A 22226-nucleotide genomic window follows, 5' to 3' on the forward strand; every position below is an offset into this window, starting at 1 on the left:
TAAACCTAATTGAAAACACTTCTATGGACCTGACTTTCAAGAGACCTCTGTTTCAAACTCTGACATCAATGTCCATCAGACATTGAGTGTGGATTACTCTGTTAGTCCAGTGTTAAAATAAAATGTCACAAACAATATTTGTTACATGGAACGAGTTTGGCGGAGCAACTCACAATAATTTACATATTAATTTAATATTAAAATTAGGGAGCATAAGGTCAATCTGTCTGAGATAACAGTGTAAGTAAACATCTCTTAACAAAGTTTCTAGATCCTTTCAAGTTCATAACAGTGAAATCATCCTCCTGCACTCCACAGTGGCCGTGTGTGTCAGCCTCAATAGCTTCAATAGGAGTCATGGAAACACATTTTTAAAAGCTAACCAAGATTCCCAACTAAATTCTACCTGAGACTCTCTCTCTCTCTCTCTATCTCTCTCTCTCTCTCTCTCTCTCAGAGGCAGCGGTGTGATGCAAATGGTAAGATTGTTTTCAAATATTTAAAGAATAATGACGGTAGGATCTTGCCATAATAAGAACAGTTACAATTCAATAGAACAATACATTTTATGTCCATGGTTGTCTCTATTGACTTTTTTTGTTAAGTCTCCACAGTAACTTGCCAGATACAGATGCTGTTGCTCCAAACCCTTTGAGACCTAGCTGCCCGGTCTGGGGTAATCCAACACAACCCAGTGGCACAAGAGGAGGATCAAAAGATAGATGGAGAGTGAGGGAGAGAAAGTGTGTGTGTGTGTGTACTGAAAAAGACGGAGAGGAGGTGTGAAAAAAGAGAAGAAAAGGATGTCCCACTTTCATAAGCCCTTGATGGATAGCCCTGTCGGTAGACTTTTGCTGAATCCAGAGATTCCCCCACATCTGTGTGAAGCTGTGGTTTAGGCAGTGAGAGCCAGACACACAGCAGCTAAGTCATATGTCTTTACTAACTGCTGTGGGACATCGGGCCCTGATGAAAACAAAGAAGCTGAAAATCCCTACACCAATTCCCATGGGGACCGTGGCAGCACAAAGGTACATTAGGCCCTGGGGGAAATTCATGACCTTACTTTCCATGCCCGCTCCCCCAAACCATACAGAGTGTATGTGCTGCTTAGATAATTGTATGCACAAAACCTTACTGACAAGGACTTGTAGTTCCTAAGCCCAACCAGAAAATAATGCACAATAATGCAACACCTATGAAAATTTCATAAGTATTTCCGAATGTACATGTACATAAAAAACAGACCCAGTCAGTTGCATCTGAATGTATTGACCTGGGTGGGGTTTCCCAAAAGCATAATAAGTAGTTAATAAAATCCCTCTTACTGTTGTCTTACGATTTTTGCGGCTTTCCCGAAAGAATTGTTTACAACTTAAGAATGTTGTGAAAACGCTCACAGATTTATGTGTGCTCCAAAGTAGTTGTATATGGAGCTTCATCAAATATCCATCACCATCAAGAAACCCAGCCCTAGTCCTCAGCAGAGCAGCCTACAAATGTTTTTCACTCACAGGTATTAAACAAGCCTTTGGCATCACGATGTTTAGGTCTAAAATGTATTTAACCAATAATACGTCTACCCGGTCCAACAGATCCCTATTGGCTGGCTGAGTGGCTGTGGATGTGATTTGCTAGCTGATGCTGGCTCCTCTATAAGAGCAATGGCAGTAAGATGGGTCCAAGAAGCCCAGGCCCTGGGGGGTTTACCCCTGCCAGTCGAGCTAGATGCTTTGCCAGTGTAGAGGGGAGTACTTACTTAAGAGCACCAAGTGCCCCTGAATCTATAATCCATTACATGGCAAAGAAATGGCTTGTGTCAGATAGACTGCATATTTCCCCCTGACTAAAAGAAATAATCATCAGCAATGAGGAGCCGAAACGACTGTACAGAGCGAAAACTAATGACTGTAACCCAAAATACACAAAATCCTTTTTCACTGTAATGGGGGCACAGAGAATGAAGCCCATGCAGCACTGCACCAAATACATGCAAAGACTAACACTACAAGCATTGGTATTTGAAAGAGTTTTTCTTTTTGGATTTGGAAAATAGGTTTAGCTGCGATAAATGTAAAAGTAAATGTGTACAGTAAAAGTAGGCTAAATGCGGTGTGAGCATAGGTGGATGGGTTACAACAAGCCAAACAATCTAAATCCATGGTCTCTTGTTTAAAGAGATACAGTGTAAGACTACAGTATAACCCTGTGAGTTGAAACAACACAGTGTCCTTGTTATTTGAAATATTTAATAGGGACTCCGCCTGTACTATAGACACAAGGACAGTATTAAAATACTTTTCTAAATTAGGCATCCCTCAAACATGGCTTGGTTTACAGAATGCAGTGTTTCATCATTAAGGACAGTGTTTGTCTGGCAAATGTAATTACAACAAACTATCAGTGCTGAGTCGTATTTGCATATTTCCCTGGGTAGTCTGCTTCTTTAAGATTACTCTATCATCAGCAGTTCCTTCACTTCTGGATCCAACATCTCTCAATTTCCCATCTCTCTTGACCTGCATCATGTTCCTCATTGTCTACAGCAGCACAGTGTAGAGGCCCAGGGACACAGCTGGTGACTATGTGTGTATAACATACCTTCAAATATCTAACATAAACTAATGTGATATAATCACACAACATAAACAGGTGCTGGTCGACTCTGTAAAGTGGAATGATACAGACAGTAAAGCACTGTAGTGCTTTCATACTAAATCAATGCACCATGGAGGACATCTTGTGTTATCCAAAAATGTATAATCATGGACATCACATCCAAGGCACCGAAATAATATATTTTTATCTAAGCAAAACTGTGTGCATTTACTCACACAACTCAATGGAATTACATGAGATTTGTGCAAAGTTTAATTCCTGAGCTCAGAAAGATTCTGGTGTAGAAACTGATGTCTCATGATACATAAACACACACCAGCACACACACTTTTCTTCACATACTCACACAGGCACTGTTGTGTCCACTTCTGGACACCTGACTGACACACTGTTTGTCAGATAGTGCCCTGGAGTTTGGCATATGCACCACAGTATTGTCTTAAACTGTCATCTTCCCATTATTCTTAAAGGTCACATTAGCACCTCACCACTCCTTTCCCCTTTCCTTTCCTTCTCTTAATATTTGACTTTGTATATTCACCATAGTCCATGGCCAGACCACAGAGACCATTTGCTACAAAATATCCTTTCTAATGTAAGAAAAACTGCTTGTTTTGTTGTTATTTATAATGTGGAATGCCAGTGTGGTGTATGGCCAGATCACATGATCTGTTATAGACTCACTCATTGCATTCTGTTCCTTAACTCTTCATTTTCACCAGCTTTTTATGTCTTTATCTCCAACGTGTAGCTCAGGGAACCTTTTGAGTAAGTTTGCGCTCAGTCTTTCAAGGCACCTTTTTGTTGTTACTGATAGTCTGATAAGCACATTTTTGTGATACTGATTAAAGTTTAAACCCTTTAAGGGTTTAGGCCTTGTTGAGCTGATCTAACGGCTTAAAGCACCAAATGAAATATTGTCATTACATTAGCATTTAAATCTCATCCCTGGCACATGAATATCATATATCAATATCACTCTCATCAGACTTCTGTCCTCCTTTGTTTCCCAAACAAGTTATGGCATGTCCACTACAAGGTCACTGGTGGCCAGTCAGTTGTGAGCAAATACGGTCAGTGGGAGAGGATTCATGTCTGTTCACGCTAGCACTGAGTTCGAGTGAAACAGCGTGTGGATTTATGGGATTTTCTATGCTTCATTGGGTGGCACAGGCCAGAAGACAAGGCATAAGTGCCCTATACAAATGTCTTCACAGGCGCGTCCATGTTGTTTGTTTTCCTCAGAAGCATAAGTGAATAAACACTTTAGATTCAAAATTATACAATAGTTTTGTGTTAGCCTGTACACTTGTGCCAACTAAACAAATATCAACCACATATTTCAGCTCCAGAATATGTGATCATTTTGAGTTCATCATAAATGTCAATATGCCAATATGAGGCTTGTCAAATTACCTTTCTTTAATAGCTTATGTTAAAAATAAATGAGTTGCCACAGGTCTTGATAACAAACAATGTTATAAAATGATTTTCCAAAAAAATCATCATTCCACCACCATATATAAACAAACAAAATTGCTCCTTTAATATTTAAGCACTTCTTTAATGAAGGATAGAAGTGCAGCACAAATTATGTTACACACACACACACACACACACACACAGTGTCTGGATTTATCTGTACGAAACATCACTGTGAGGTTGAGTTATACACTCTCAAGTTATGGGATGTTCAGCACCATAAGTTATAATGCACTGCCAGACACCAGAAACTCTATGTTGATGACAGCTATTTTTTTGTTTTTGTTTGAGCATAGCGTCTGTTTATGAAAAATGTGCTGGGCAAAATCAACCTGTCTTCCCTTATACATATTTCCCTCACATTACAAAATATGACATGTATTAAATTGTCTATCTGCATTTTAGTTAATGCAACATAACACTACAAAATGCAGGCTGTAGACATTGCATTGCTTATTTTCCTTACTGCCATGAATATAAATACAATTAATGAAACTATATTCAGAGTATTTTGTCATATTTCTACCATTTATTGTACATAAGAACTGAAAGTAAACTAGAGCAAACAACAAGTGTGGTCTTTGAAGTTCTATGTTGGCAATCCACCAAGTTCTGCAAGGATATCTGCACACTGTGACAGGTTGCCTCAATGTATAAACAGCAATACTGCATAGATGGACTTTAAACGGTGGCTATACGTCAGAGTGATGTACACTGTGTGACAATAGCCATCGTTATACTTCTTGTAATGTTAAATGTTATGGCATACATTAATTAAAGCCCTTTTCACAATAGCACTATTAGGAACTGTAATAGTGTAATTAAAACAAATGGAGTGAGCTGGGAGCTCTCTGATTCCCGTCCATGTGAGTCCAGACCACACAGAGTCAGGTCAAACCCAGAGAAAGAAATGTGAGCCCAGTGTTACAGGGGTGTCTCAACACACTTGACAAATGGGAGACAAACTAAATCAAGTCAGCACAACCTTATCTGTTGTGTTTGTGCGGTCTCACTTCTAGTCTCTTGGGTGCAAACTTTAAGAATGAAAAGGGATCTTTTAAGAGCCAAGACATGCATCTCCCCAGTGAACTATAGAAGCCAAGTTCACTGATTGAGATCAGCATGACTGGCAGAATGGAGACAGGATATGATATAGGCTGACTGTAATGCCTTAATGATAGTCTATGAAGGAAACCATAGCAACAATAGGGGAGAAATGCCTAGGGTGAAAGAGAAAAATAAGTGAGAGGGAAAGGAAAATTGGAGATGAGAAGCAGCTTTGCTTAAAAAATGATCACCATGACAACCCTGGCTGGGGAAGGCAGGAGCAAGCATACCAAGAAAAAAAAATCTGCTAACTTGTCTACTGAGGAGGAGGCTGTAAGGAGAACAAGAAGGATTTTAAAGGTTCACTGGATATACTGCTAGAAACAGCCACATGCACACCCATCTCCAGGGCACAGACAACCCTTCCTGCTCAACACCCAAAAACTACCATCTATTCTACACACACAGAAAATGAAAACAAACAACCACAACCAATTTTATTGGTTGATACATACAAGAAATTTGGAATCCTTTTGCTTGCGAACTGAACTATATTTCTGCACAAATCCACATGTCCTCGGTTCCATTATGTACTGAGATGATATATTCACAGAGGGCCAGAGTTTCCAAAGACCAAAGCAGACAGAAAAGACCAGACAATAACAATCTCTCTTTTTATCTTAACAAAACCATTAACTTCACAGTGATCTAAATCAAAGGAGGATCAAAACCATAAATAAGATCTAATGAGTGCTTATACAGCCAAAGGTGTTTCATGGAATGTTTAAATAAGAAATGGGAGTTAATCAGGCTGCTTTCATGATGGAAATGTAATTCTTCAGCAGAAATAATATAAGGGAACTGAAATTTGCCTGCATGGTCACTTTCAAGTCCTGTAGCCTTATTCGTACTGTATGTCTCTACATCCAATATTCACACACACTGTGTGTCAGATTATCCAAGCCTGGGTCTACACAGTGTCTGCTCAATTATTCATGCATACTTCAACTTTAGGATGCAGACCATAATCTCACGTTACAGTTACTGCTCACTGGTGCTTGTTTTATCTTTGCCACCACCACAGTATTTTCTTATGTTTTATTTCCCTCATTGTTTGGCATATACGCTCTGCAAAGGCTTACAGAAGTAAATGCTGCATGCTCCTCTTATAGATGCTTGACTTCTGTGCAAACCCTGACAATAATGATTAGAGAGTGAACACAATGTCATCTTAAAGCAACTAGAAGTTGGACTGATATTCCTTCTCAGGCTCTTCAGACATGCTTCTCATCATGATATCTAGGCTATTCCAGTTCCACTTATAATTCCTTTATAAGCGCCTTGGATGATACAATAAATCGAGACGAGACATTGTGCTAATTAAATCAATGATCACTAGGCTTATCCAGCAACTGTCAATTTGGTTATAAATAGAACAATCAATGGAGATTTTTCCTTCCCTCTCAGAAAACTCATCCAAATGACAATCTCTTATGTTACATATTTTATCATTTCGTTTCAAAGGGCCAAATGAAAGATCACTGGAAAACTGGTGGTTTTGTAGGGGGTTAGGAAAACTTGAACCTAATCTTTTAGGGTATGTATAATAGTGTAATGATATATATTGTTTTGTTCCAACCAATACTGTCAAGCACACCATTAATGAAAATCCCTTCGTAGGTACGAGAGCAAGATACTCTCTAGGCATTCTACTGATCTATGTGCTATGACTATGTCTACAAAGCCCTTGCAGAGTAGATGAATGGGGAAACACATTGAGCGCCAGCACAATGACTGCAGTGTATAGGGGTTGCACACTATGCAAGACATTGATTGCTTTCATCTTTAATTCCTCTTCGCTGGCTTATCAGATGCCATCCCTGCTTGCACTTAAACTCACACTATAGACACTTCTCTAGCTCTACTCTGTACACACATATAGCAGGTTTGTTGAACATTCAATGTGTGAATGCATTTCACAGATGAACTGAGTGAGAAACATGCATGATAAATGCATAATAAAGCAGACCTGGAAATGCACCATGACAGCTGAATTTGTTTTAGCACGGATTTTTCACTATGACTCGAAGTACACTTGCTATAGAGAAATGCTACACTGAGGGAAGTTAGGACCTGGAGGAACCACATTGTACTCCAACTTTCTTGTAAATGAAAAGCAGACTTCTACTTCTGTGTTTTTTTTTCTCTCCTTTTCGTATTCCAAGAGGGAGGGAGTAGGCAGGATTGAAGGGGGTCTGGAACTGTTTTTGAAGCCACATCTTGTAGGAAATCCTGAACAGAAAATGTTTACGAGAGACATGAAATCCACAAGTGCTGCCCCTACCCTCCTCTCTGTGCTTACGACATATACACACAAACAAAGAGAGACACACATGTGGCAAACCTACATGCATCTACACAGAAAACAAATACAATGGACTCCAGATACGTAAACACACCACTCATTTTAGCACTTGGTGGAAAACCTAAAGCTTTCAGCCAGTCTGAAAACACTACAGGTTAATATCGGCGCACATAAAACTGTGAGGGTTTCAGAGGGGGGAGGGGGGCTGAAAAATGAAACCATATAAAAATCAGAATGTGCTCTGTGGAAGCATCCATGCAGGGCTTAATAAGGGCCAGAACAGCAAGGCGAGTACACACATTTGCTGTGAAACTAAATCACATTTAGACTTCACAAAAGTCTAAAAAAGTATATAGGCTTTTGGTTACAGTGCTGCATGTTACAAAATGTCTTAAACAGGCTTGCATTTCTCCCAGGAATCCTGTGACACTTGCAGGGCTCAGCTAGTCAGTGAATTACCTATTCATATTTTGCTGTGTGTGAAACAGCATATGCTCGGAGATGTGAAAACTGTTTCCCTTCAACCTCTCCCATTTCTTCATCTAATGTTAAGATTTTCTTGCCATTAATGGCCTATGGCTCTTCATCAGCAACAAGATTTCAACAGAAAACCCTTTCCTTAATGAGGTTTTATTGTCAGATTCAGTATACAAATAAAATCAATGTCACTGAAAGCAACGGTTTGAAATACTGCCACATCAACCTACTGACTGACACCGGACCCATAACCCTCCCACCCACCACGAGGCTCTCTGCATGTGTAGCTCGGAAGCCATTTCTTTAATTAAAGATCCCGCAGGGGACAACTCGGGACAAGGCTTGAACAGTAATTATTACTGCATGATGTAATTTTTCAATGACAACACAGAGAGGACACAATATGGCAGGTAGTGAGATACTTTAACGACCGAAAGTCACTTAACACATTTCTCAAAACACAATAGCATGCCGAAGACACAAAACTCTAGCCCCTAACTTTACATTCACACTACAACAAGATCCCTTCGCCACTTTCCTGTGCTATTGGTGACAGTTCAGCAAAGGTATTTACCTCTTTAAGAGGCACTGAATATCTATTCTAAAAAAGACATGCATAAACTTCACTAGATTACCAAAGCTTTTACACTGTACCACAAACTAACTTGAGATGTACTGTTACACCTCATACACTTTGGGATTTTTTTTATCTTGAATTAGAGATCTGGCTCTTATCTCTCCCTCTCTCCCACATACTTCTTCCAACCAGACACACTGTCCAGGGTGGGGAATACTGATTAGCAATTAGTATGGCATGTGTCTGTCCCTGACGCATCTTAAAACCCTATTGAGAGAGAGAGAGAGAGGGAGAGAGAGAGAGAGAGAAGCAAAGGGGGGCAGGTGGGGAAGTAGGATAAGAGAGAAAGAGAACCGATAAGAGCCTTGGTCGCTTCTGGGGACCATCACTGCCACCTGGGACTTCAGGCAGTCAGACATGCCCTAAAATGGGGATTACCAACCAGCCCTGTGTGCATGAGAGGGCAAGCGAGAGGGCTGAGGGTTGTAGGCAAACAGATATGCTAGAAAGGGACCAAAAGATAATCTAAAAATTCCTTTTATCATGTGTTGCTGAACAATTTATTACCAATTTATAACTATCTCATATGGTATGCCTAACAGGCATTAATGTGTCTGCATCTTTTCTCTCTCTTCTTCCCTTTTGTCCTCATCTTCTTTCACACCTCATTCAAAAACAAAAACAAACCAAAGGACCCAGCACAACAGGAAGCTCTCTAATTTAGAGTCAACAGACTGGACAAGTAAAAACTGTGTCACATTACCGAGAGCAGGCTGGGAAGGTCTGTCTGGGAAATTGGCCAGAAGCGTGCTTTTGGACTGGGAGGTGAGTTTTGTGGTTGGGGGGGTGAAAGTGACAATTACAAAAATTACAAAAAGGTTGAATGAACAATAAGGATGTAGTTCCTGTGCTAATATAGGTGGCAAATGAAGAAACGACAGAGTGGAGAGCGAGGGGAATTACGAACCGTGAGCGGTACATTCTGAGGCAGTGATGGGTTTCATGTAGGGTGGTGGCTACATACATTCAATTGCCTCCTTCACCCCCATCCATCCTTCTCTCGTCCTTCTGCTTCATGCCATTTCCCCTCAGCCCCAACCTCCTCCCGTACTCTAATGAGAAAAAGCTGGTAGGAAAATCCTGGCTTGATTCCTACATAAACTTACAGACATCTCACGGAACAGCCCAAAAAGAATGAGAGACGGCAAGAAAGGGAGAGTGGGGGTTGGGGGGGGGCACAATTGAGGGAAAAAAGGACTGAAAGCAAGGGGAATGCCAAAAGAACAGTTGAATACTAAAAGAAAAATGGTAAAATATGTCAAAGATCTTTCAGTTATATCGAAACATAGTTTCCCTCCGATGTTTGAAAAGCCTCTGATCTTCTGTTTACCTTTGCTATACCCTCCCAAACACTGACAGCAAAAACACTGAAGCTGATGAAGTGGAACAATGAGGAATAAAGAGTGCAGATGTATTGATTTAAAGTGCCAGTGATGAGCAAGAAGTCAAAAATAAACAGTTTGTGGCCACCTACAAGCACACAAACACACACCCATCAACGTAACCCATGGCCAGTGAGAGTCACCACTGTGAATTTTACTGGATTCCAATTAATTTGTTAACTAGCTCACTCAAGTAATTATGAGAGGAATCCCGTTCTTGGGAAACAAGAAACGTAAATAACATTCCATGGGGCAATCTAAACAAACTCTCGTTTCCGTTGTCAACACATGTACACACACAAACACACATCATCTGTGACTTTGCATACAAAGACAAAACAATATGCACAGGCATCCTTTTAGCTGTTTATCAACTGCTATCTTTGTAACTGAAACTTCACCCCTCCAAACTTCACCCCTCCCTTCCTTGAAGCTACATGTTGATTGGCTGGAATTGTTGATGGTTCGTTATGAGCCACCGTGCTTGCTTCCTATTTACAGAACCAAGACTGTTTACAGAGTTTTCAAACCAAAAGCATTGGACACACAACTAAAGGAATGTGAGGGTCAATTTGCTTAATTTAATAAAAAGAATATTGGTTTAGAATTGTGGACTGCACCATTAAGTAGCTGAACCAAAGAGTGCTAACTGGCATGGAGTCCATTGCTGGAAACCCATACAAATTTCATACTAGATTTTACCAACCCTCTGGGCTAGTGCACATCTTCTGAAGTAGATAGATAGATAGATACTTTATTGATCCCCAGGGGAAATTCAAGCAGCATACAGACAACACAAACACACATTCTTTCACAGCAGAAAGAATCAGTTACTTCAATCCATAGCCTAGAGCCCACAAGTCAGCAAGTCCACTAAGCTACTCTTTAGAGCACAATCACCTGCCCTAGTATCATGGCGGCAGCTGCATGATTTCAATGTAGAGTAGTTGGTGATGGCTAATTAGCAGGCTGATCCATCACCAACCTAATTTGGTCATGTGCAGGGAAAGGTTGTGTTAAAACACCCAATAGTCACAGCAGTGACAATACTCTTCCACATCCGGTCTTCATAATTAATTGCACCATGCTAAACAGGAGCTCCACCCCATTCAGGTCCCATTTGGATACAAATGACCACAGGCTGCTTCTTTTTGTTCTTTCATTAACAGCATTGTTAATTTACTATTATTTTAACTAACAATATGTATGGTATAGCTGTGAGAACGGGTGATAAAGTAAGATGCTTTTCATTTACTAAAACGGCTAGTAATAATAGCTAGGGATTTGATCACTTACATTTAGTTATTTAGCTGACACTTTTTCCCAAAGCAACTTACAGAAAAGGGCACAATCAAGGTGCAGTGCGACAGGGACATATTAGTGCAGCAATAAGTAGTATTTGCATAGAGTTGAATGACAGTTCTAGTACCGTTATGCCAAGAAAAGCAGTAGAGGGATAGCATAGTGGTATGTGCTAGGTTAAGCATGTCCAGTTGTTGGTAGTGTTAGGAGAAGATATTTAATGGTGTTCCATGAAAACAATTGTATATTCTCTCAAAACTGCTACAGATTTGGCTATGTTTAAAGATTGGCTAGTGTACAGCTGTATTCAGTGTAGCGAATAGGCATACTATATACAATTATACATCAATTAGGTCAAACTATTTTAAATTTCTGAATGGACGAGGGACAGTCAATGAGTCATGATGAGTGGCGATATCTCAGGATATCCCCACTTGGCCATTTTACCACTATTAATCATTAAGCATTTTACATTGATCCTGTTTCTCCTGTAGTCATGACGGTCACTGTCAACTGCTTCTAACACATTAACTGCTCTTTCTTCCAGTTGCTTTATCTGCAACTCTGCATCAAAATGTGGAAAAATATTGCTCTTACCAGTAACGGTGGATTTCATCTAGACTATTTAAACTTTGCAACCAATAAGCGATTCACCTGCGTGCCCAACCAACCGGGGTGGTCCGTACAATGGTCAGTTGCACCCCTACATTATATAGTACTTTATTTAAGGACAACATCCGACAACTACAGCCATTAGCTTTTGTTACAATATTCCCATTCTGTTTGAATGACTGGCATGGAGATACTTTAATGTGACAGGCCATTATAATGAGTCCATGGACATTCATTTAATGCCTTGACACATATGAGAACTCCCTCAAAATATGGCATAAAGGAAATGGAAAAAAATCCCAAGAAATAATAGGATTATAAAATATTTAACACTACATAATGACTATTTCCTGCCTGGCAAGGCATAATTCACAATTTCATGCTGGGTCAGCTAAGTCTTTGTTTGTGGTCCGATTCTGGGACTGCTGATAGCCATATGACTATTCTTAACTGGTACATTGTTATGTTATTGTGGTCTCAAGAGGGAAAATTCATCTTCATGGACTAACAGCCGATGCCAAAGAAACTGTCAATTAGTCAGCTTGTGTATGAGTAACAATGTGTAATATGCTGAAAGTTGTCAAATCAAAACACATGATACGTGAGCTAAGATAAAATAGCTCCATGAGCAAGAGAGGTGTGTGGAAATGCCCTAATGAATATCACTTTTCATGTTCTGGTATGTCAGAACCAAAGAAAACATCTATAGCTTTAGATGCTTTGCTCTCATTCTACTGACATAAAGATGCTGAATATCCAGTCAACCATAAACTCACGATAAAGACACAATATCAATCATTCTTCTCCCTCCTAACAAAAATATAATTGGACACATATAGCGGATAAAATGATTATATTTATGCTTCCAAACCACCCATCATTATAAACTACATGAAACCTTACAGTATACACCTAAAACAAACAAGTATCAATATTCATTTAGTATTAAACAGTATTGAGCAAAGTCCCATTGCATAAAACATTGACCTGATGGTTTGATGTCAATAGTGTGGAATAAATGACAGAAGCCACCAGTGCATTGTTGTTCGTTTATAAAGACAGTCAAAATTGGTAGGTCTACACTTTTCAGTCAAAAGTGTACATCCCAGGCCTGGGTCCACCCAGACAAACCTGTCAGCAAATTTGCTAAATTTGCTCTGCAGGTCTGTCTGGAAAGGATCGCAACTGACGCCTGTTTCCGAATCACCATAACCCAGGATCCAATTACAATCGCTTATCCAGAATGGGGCGGGCTTTAGATGATGACAGATAGAGCAGTGCATTCAACACAAACATTGGTTCCACTGATGGCGTCAGGGTTAAAAAGATATGGACCTGTATTTTCTTTGTAATTTAGTAAACAACCGCATTGAACACCTTCATTTACAAGAAAGATGTGTTTGCTGCACTTCTGAAACAATTTGGTAAGAGTTTAATGCACCAATGTAAGTTTCATTTCACTGCTGGTTATGCCTCTGGAGCTCGTACCCTGCTAGGCTAGAACATCCCTGATTTAGGCAGTCAGAACTATTCTACCAACCACATTTACATTGGAATAAAACCATTCCCATTCCCAATGCATCAACACTCATGTCTACCATGTCCACTAGCAGACTAGAACGTGTAGTGTCACTGATGCAAGGCACCACTCTTAAGGAGCAACCCCGGTGCTTTCCCAGCTATACAATTCCACAGTCTCAACAGTCTCAACATAGGCCAATATATTTTTCATATTTTTACTCAGTTGCACAGCAACAAGCAACTGTCATAGAATGTGGACTGTATGTCAAATAACATTCTGGTATTCCATAGGTTCCTTTTAGAAAATAAAGGCTGTGTAAAAGCAGGACACTTATGCCACATAAGTCCTTAAATACTCGGCTCTGAGAAAAATCTTCAGCATACAAATGGGCTATGAAAGTTGGCATGCTACCAGCCATATCCATATAACATATAACTTGTGCAAAGTCAGATATGATATAGGACGAGAAAATATCCTGTCAGATGGGCCACCCCTCACCCCTCAGTCCTTCAGAACAGAGTGCTTCTCTGTAGGAACGTCTATCTGTAAAGCTTCTAAGCACCCCACTCACAACAGTTTTGTCTAGCTGCCATGCAACTGACCCGTCTTGCCAACAATCACTGCAAATCCATAATATCCAAACAATTAATATAGCCTGCTGGTATTTTGCAAAATAAGCATTCTTACAAAGGAGTATAAAATAGCATGTTACCATGGAAACAGGGGCTCTGTTAGCAGATGTTTTGTCATAAATCATAAATGCATTTTCAATTCTAGGCCTATAGGCCTACTGTAGGCCTACCTAATCAATGGATTTGTCTTTTTAAACTATCCTTCCAAACAAATAAACAAAAAAAACATTACAACATACAACATACAATGTTGCCATGCATATATAAATATGGCACGTTCAAAAGTTCATATAAGTTCATATAGACTCTTTGACTTAGAGATTGTGATTTTTATGGTTAGTTACTTTATGTGCACTGACAACTTAGTTGACGATGAGCCTTGCCTGACTACATGAGTGTGTTGTAAGCCAGACCCATCAGGGGCTTAGAATCTAAAAACATCTTGAAAACATCAATCATCAGTATGTAGCTTTCTTTTTCTTTGTTATTGTTCTTATTTTTTAACAGAATCATAAATTCACTTGGGAGTTACAATTAGAGGAGTGAGTGTTGAGTCCTCTATTGCAATTGCATTTGATAGACCTCAGTAAGACTGTTTTTATGGACAAGTGATAAATAAAGAAGCTGAGGACATGAATGAGCACCACAATGACTAATGGGATAATTCAGATGTTAGCCAATAAAAGGAAAGATGGAAGAAGAAGGGGGTCATGAGCCAGACACTCGTAACGTTTCACCAGTCACCAACAGCTGGAGAAGTGCCAGAGAGCCAACAAAATCAACACGGTTTACATCAGTCTTAGTTACTGCAATTACCTAACCCAGTTATTACAATTAGCCACTCAGAAGGCAGAAGTCCACTACTGTCATTTTTCAAGATTTACTAAAATTTTCAATAAACTTACAGTAACTTCGTTAAATTATCTGGCTACTATCCCTATACCCTGATCAGCACTTAACATTAGTATTAGGATGTGGCGCTTCTGAAAATAGCATTTGGCAGACTGAGCAGATTTTTGTGACTATATAAATGATAAGGATGTTAAGGCAATTTCACTCTGATTTGTAAATATTTTTTTTGTTAATCTGCATAGATAGTGACACTATAGCATTTCTACCATATAAGTACATAAGACATAAATACACATAGGGCCTTTTATGTTGGCCACATGTAAAGCACTTTTTTGTTAGTTTACTTGATTATTAAATAGCTTAAACCATTTCTAAAAAATAAAAATGCTTTCCCTCTGATGTCAATTATTATACAATAACTATATATCTTACATTTCAGAAAAGTATATTGGCTTCCCCGACACATGATAAACCTGTGTTCAAAAGACAAGCGGCTGAATGTAAAGCCTTGGTTTTATGTACCCTACTACTTCTGGTAGTTCTGATTTGGATTCTAAGTGTGGACAAATGCAAAAGAAAGATGAATACCAATAATACACTTTGATGTGATTCCCTATCAAATGAATGAATGATGTATAATCTTTGCTGTATGGATGCAGGAGGTTTCGGTATGGAACATTTGTGTTACGTGATGATTTAATATGGAGTATGCTACTATGTATCTTTATTACAAAGTCTGTACACAAATCCACTAATGTTGTACATGACTTCTGTGATGACAAACAGCCAATGCCATAAAGAGAAAAGGGTAAAGATGTAAGGCACTTTTCCAGAACGGGGTAAAAGCTTGATGTCTGGAGAAAATTCTCAGACTTTCTGTGTCTTTGAGGCTGGACTGGGGCCATGACTCGGAAGGCCTCAGTTTCACCCTGAAGTTATAGCAGAGCCAAAGGAATATGATGCACCAAATCATGAGTAATCTAAAGAGACTCATAGCATTAGCCCACATTACCTGACAACAAAAATAAAAGTATTTAGCACTTAATAAAATGTTTCCACAAGAATTGCATTGTGTTTCTTGCATTGTAATTGTGACTTTTAATTAAGACTGCACTATTGTTTACTACATTTACTGTACTTGTTTGCCAATGTTTCCCAGTGCCAAAGCACTGACAGGCGGCCCCCAGAGAGCCCCCTAATAATACTGTATATTATCGGAGGGCCCAGAATTATTGTCTGTCATAGGGCCCAAATTATTTAGTAGAGCCCCTGTCTCCCATGTCAGAACTAAAACTGAAACTTTTCACTGGTACAGAAAGGTCTTAAGTGGTCTTGGTGAAAACGCATGTAGAGTCGTCCTAGCTACTCATGTGGGCTATTTAGCTAAATTCCAGTTGAATCTAACAATGTCAGAAGACTTGTGTCATTGTAGAGATATCGAAAGATCCTCTAAAATCATCACAGAGCATTTTGGCTTGTTATTGTGCAGTTTATTCAGTATTTGCAAATCACTGACCTTTCTGTAATGGCCATTGAGATACTGTAAATGTCACAAACAGTCCCTACATGTTCCAGCAAAAGACTCTCTCCTAATGAGTGTGAGTGTACCAACAACAGCCTTAAAGGAACACGGCAACTTTTTGGGAAATTAGCTTATTTGTCGTTTACCCCAGAGTTGCGAACAGGAAGTTACAAATGAAACGCCCCCTGAAGTATCCCGCCTCGTCAGCTCGTTCAAACCCCGAGTACCCCGAATCTGAACTTCCAACATGTCTGCGTCATTAACAGTAAGTGAGAGTCGTATGCACTCTTCATTAGCAATTCTGTCCATCTGTGTCTCATTAAATCAGTCGTAGAAGAGACAATAATGTCCAACCTCTATCTGTGCTATGTGGCTACATTTGTTTGTGTAAAATACTGTGTAATGCTTTGGTACAAACTGGTATTGCTATATCTGGTATCAATCACTAACAACAGACGATTGCTAACAAACGGTAGCATTTTGTTCTAACTACTTGTTCACAAATGGAATGCAACCAACTTGGTTTTTACACAGATATGACATAATTCCGAATTCCTAGCTGTTTTATGGGACAACTGGAAAGCAGCGTTAAATAAGAGGATGCACCCTTCTCTTCTCTGTGTGTGCTGCAACCCACTCTGACACCAGAATTCACTGGAAGTGGGTGACACCAGTCAGCCTGTAGTTCCTTTTTAGCTACAGTATCGCTAGTTATGGGCTAACTATGTTATGGGACCCCTGGGGATCAATAAAGTATCTATCTATCTATCTATCTATCTAACTATGAAATAACTTTTCACACGTATTCAGTTATGCCATGCATCACCTAAGATGAGGGCATAAACTGATATAGACTAGATAAATTATTAGGTAAAGAACTTCGTAATCGTTATTATTATTCTCCAGTAAATCCACTTAACCCTGACAGGTCTCTCATTCAAATACCTAATATTATTCACCATCTCTGAGAACCATTGAATTCCTCACAAATAAGTTTGGCGAGGTGCAGATTGTGCTCTGGTCTATTTCTTACATGCCAAAACCTATTTCTTCTAGGGCAGGCTAAGCAAATTCCCCTTAAATAAGTTCCTAGGTGAATATTTTTATGCTTATGTCTGCATTTTGATGTACAAACATGACAAAGAATCAATGAAGAGGTTTTTGAATGACATAATTTTGACTATGGAAACTTCACACCAGGGATTATACGGATTTACAGAGAAAAAATGGAATGGAATATAAGATTTGATCTAACAATGACATTCTATTTTCACGAACAGGAGATTCTTAGGGACATTTGCTACTACGAAAATGAAGAGATTTACCAGATTTAAGGGTAAGGGTAATATAGTAGGGGAGGGAGGAGAGAATAATGCATTATCAAAGGCCATACGTGAGTGTGTGTGTGTAAGGGTGGGGGTGGCTGGGATGTGTGTCTGTTTCACTGGGCAGCTATTCAGCCCCACAAGACTCATTATATTTCCCTTAGAAAAAAAAAACAAAGAATCTGCACCCAGACATCACAACCAGCTCCAGCCAATTCGGTGCTCCAAAACGGCATTCTTTCCTTAAGGGAAGCTGAAGCTGGTCCAACGTGTCTCCATAACAGTCAAAAAGGTCCATTACTAATGCTGATTTTCCACTACACTTTTGAACTCCACCAACCCATAACCATGGGTAACCAAGATCGGTACCTGTAAAAAGGGGGCAGTCCCGACATGTTTCCATTGCATAGAAACAGTATAGAATGCCAGAATTTTTTTTAGCAGTGGCTAGTACATTTAAAAAAGTGGCTTGAGATACCACTTCGCCCTATCCTATCCTTTTTAACATTCAGGTTTAAGGATAGGAGTGTTCTGATTCATTTGGGGTTAGAGGAATGGGGTGAAGTGTTAGGGCTACATGGTCCTAAAGGTTTGAAGGATTGATGCAGATGCAAAAATGAGGATTGGGATTAGGTTCTTGTACGCACAATGAAAAGGTTTATCACACACTTTTTAAAAAATGTCTGTCAGTATGTCAAGTGGTAAGTATGTACTAAATGAAACAGATTTGGAACTAAACAAACAGAACCACCATGGTACTACTCACTATCAGTACCAATGAGAGGTCAGCTTGGAGATCACAAACTGTCCATACATGACAACACAACCACCACAGTTCATCACAGCGTAGTAAAGTATGGCACAGCTAAGTTTTGGACAACATTACCATATAAGGGAGAATGGGAGAAAAGCACTTCTGCCTATTTACCCCGTCACTAAAGCCTTCTGTTGTCAAGTCTGAACAACAAATGATTTCTGGGCTTGGACCATTTGATCCTCAGGATCACTCTGATTTCCATTATGACCAACAAAAAAAGTATAATTAACATACACGTAACGTATTGCTACTAATGCTTGCCCATTTTCCAAATTATTTATGGCTGCCATGCAACACTGTTAGTACACAACCACCATATTGACAACTACAAAATGGAATCGCAAATGTGGAAGGTGGATTCCAACCAGATAAAAATGAAGAATCTATGTCCGAACGATAAAGGCAAGCCATAGCACAGGTTCCATTATTATCTATCATCACCCATTGGCAAATTGCCAGGCTATCTGCATTATCTGAGAGATGTATCAAACACTAAGATTAAGTAGAACAGTCTATTTTATAGATTCTAAAGAGAAACTATAGGAAGTCACCTGCCACTGGAATGCCTCTCATGAGAGCAGTCCTATTTACAGCCAGCAATACAGCACTCAGACTGGTGGCAAATCCTACTGACACCTAATCACATAATTTGATATTATGTTATATTATCCAGTCCTTTCTTTCACCATCCATTCCAGAATTCTGATCTGTTGGTGATAATACTGATGTGCATAATGCATGTGTGGGGCAGGAGAGATCAAAATGAATGTAGATGTTTTTGCTATGACACACTCAGCCAACAAGGACACTCAGAATAAAATGATAACAAATTATTATTTCTGTGCAAAAAAATAATAATAGGGGAATATCTTGATATAGCATAATATTTCCCAAAGTTAGTGCATCACCTCAGACATTCCTTAACTCATCATACACCTGCAAAACTTCATTATAACTCTTTATGATATTTTTGGCTGTGTTCAGTTTCATGAAGCTGCTACTGCATTTTACATCAGTTTGGATTGCAACCTTCCCATTGTTTATGTAGACATGTGCCCCTGGAACTTATGTCCTCTGTTGAGATATGTGCGTAATGGCACGCATCCTCACCACCCCAATCTAAGGACGGTTGAAACATCAACATATCAAAACAAAGGATATGGATTACAGACCATTTTTAGGCACCAACTCCTTGGGCGGGTGGTTTGGTTCAGGTAGAAAAACACGACAGGCGCCAGTAATGGATAGGGCAGAGCTTCTCCACCGCTGGCTGATGCTTCTTCCACGCCGGTGCCACTGTCTTTCACATCGGTCTCCACCACCTCATTGCTGCGGTCCCAACCACCGGACAGGTCATTGAGTCGAATAAAGGTCCGGGGTAGAGAGGACGCAACCTCCGTCTCCCTTTCCCCATGGTCCACGGAGAGATTTCCTCCATCTTCTTCCATCATTCACCCCCTTCAAAAATCATGATAAAATCATTAATAGAAACAAAACACTCACCTTTGATCTATGCGCTTTAAGAAGACTTCTCCCAGTTATTAAATGGTTGGCTGAAAATGGTTGTCTACGTTACTGACTGACGACTGAACTTAACTCGATGTTTTTAGGCTACATGAACACACAAGCTTGCGTGTCAACTTAGAAGAAATTAAACACACCTAGATAATAAAGGTTCCTTATTATTCGTGCATGCACATGCATTATAGTTACAGACGGATTTCGTGATATTTTCCTCTCTTAACGCACAAACGGACAACACTCTATGACACTGTACACCTTTCGACAGGGGGGTTACCTCAAGAAAAATCATCAATTCTTTAGATAACAAATGTGAATACTGTCCAAGCTATGCAAATCACCTGAGAAAAAAGGTACTTTGCTATCCCCGTCTGAAGGTTTCAATAGGAGGAATTAAACAAGTGGCAGCCACCACACGCGCTGCAGTTTTTTTCAAATACTGAAATTTGAGGTGGAAGCGTTATAGGCTGAATTGTATAACTCAAATAGCCATAATTACCTGTTGTCAACTGTATGGATGCGTCCAAAGGGAACTCAGTCATCGCATGACCATTGCTCTAGACAAAGTGCACCCAAAACAGTGTAGAAAGGAGGAAGAGATGAGCTCCCGGGGTTGACTTTCCAGGTTGTTCTCACAGTAAAAGCAGTTTCAGGCACACTGCGCGCCACACATGCTCCTCAAGTCTAAATTCAGACTCCCGTCTGGTTTTAAATAAACACAACCGAAATCAAATTCTTTCCATCCACAATTAAACGACGACGAAAATCTAAAAATTCCAACGAATTTCATCAAACTTATTCGGTACTTTATTTGTATAAGACATTAGGCTTCTGCTTTTCTCGGGAATCGCGATGAGGCTAATTTCTTTCACTGTAGTCAGCGATGTAGCCGCTGCAAGACGAGCTCCGAGAAAGTATTCTTTTCCGTCTTAGTAAGCTAACAGCTTTCCAAAAATGTTTGGTTGCAACTCATCTATTGCACCAAGAATGACATTTCTATATGAAGGTGTTCTCCATAATTTCAAACCACCACGTCCTTTCTCGCACAGTCGTTGAGGCTGTCTTCAGTATGCATCCATGCATCCAAACGAATTCACAGCTGGATTCAGTCTCAACTTCCAGTCCCAACCCAGTTTAACGCCCAGAACCGAATCTAAATGATCATTGGTCAGCTCACACGCCAGTTTTGACTCAACACCTTAGAGGGGGCGGGAAAACAGCTGGAATATTATCCAATGACAGCCCCTGGGTAGCTTGGAATTGTTGAGATCAAGCCCAAACCAATAAAATATTAGACTATATAGCCTATTTATAACGTTGTGGCTGCTATTCAGTTGGTTCTGTCGCGGTTAAACATATTCATCCCTGCACAATAGTCTACATTTCCAACATTTATTCTCTACATTAAAACAAAAGGGTTTAATTGTTATCTTCTAACACAGCAACCCTTAGAAGTTTCACACAAGCCTATAGGCTACTGCACGTCTCACATCAGCAGATTGCAAAAACCTTGAGTCTTTCCTCATAACCACAATTAGTTTGGGGACAAATTTGCTAAGTGATATAATTTTGGCTATCTCTTAGGTTAACTGTTGGACTGATCAAGATGGCTTGCTTTATACTATCTCAACTCGTTCTGCTGTCGACATAATTTCACTGCATTTATGCATGTGACAATAAACTTCCTTGTATCCTTGTCCAATTTGAATTACTTTCAATAAATAGGAGTCAGTAAGTAAATGGGCATGCCCTGCACGCATGCACGCACACACACACACACACACACACACACACACACACACACACACACACACACGGATGGGCCATATCATGTCGATATTTAAATACTGGTAGAAGTTCTCCACATAAAATGAATTATAATATCACAAAATTAATGATATGGTTGATGGCATGGCAATGGTTACATATCCCCTGCAAGGTCGGCAGCTCACATGTAAAACAAGGAGAAGCATGACGGATTGCGGAGTTCAAACTGGCAAAATAATGTAATAGAGTTACACACAATACACACACACTACTCTCAAATAATTTCATAGTCATAATTTTGTAGTTTGTGCTGAATCTCATAATTGAACTAACTACTAAAAGTAA

General features: G+C 39.6%; 1 protein-coding gene across 20 annotated transcripts in view; it reads right to left on the reverse strand.

The window, feature by feature from the left end:
- The window catches only part of cacna1g (calcium channel, voltage-dependent, T type, alpha 1G subunit), a 150465-nt gene extending 129258 nt beyond the window's left edge, over positions 1 to 21207 (reverse strand). For 19 of the 20 annotated variants that reach the window (XR_007192286.1, XM_048232398.1, XM_048232387.1 and 16 more), the window contains exons 1-2: positions 20614 to 21207; positions 19755 to 20051 (exon numbers count right to left, since the gene is read on the reverse strand). Coding sequence is in view for 19 of the 20 variants with exons in the window: in XM_048232398.1 (XP_048088355.1) it covers positions 19755 to 20044 (290 nt within the window). In the remaining variant the exon portion in view is untranslated. Of the gene's footprint in view, positions 1 to 19754; positions 20052 to 20254; positions 20316 to 20613 lie in introns of those variants that run through there. The other variant, XM_048232379.1, reaches the window with a different exon arrangement.
- Between the last annotated feature and the right edge of the window lie 1019 nt (positions 21208 to 22226).

This window comes from Alosa alosa, chromosome 22 (assembly GCF_017589495.1).
Source record: "Alosa alosa isolate M-15738 ecotype Scorff River chromosome 22, AALO_Geno_1.1, whole genome shotgun sequence".
NCBI classification, from domain to species: domain Eukaryota; kingdom Metazoa; phylum Chordata; class Actinopteri; order Clupeiformes; family Clupeidae; genus Alosa; species Alosa alosa.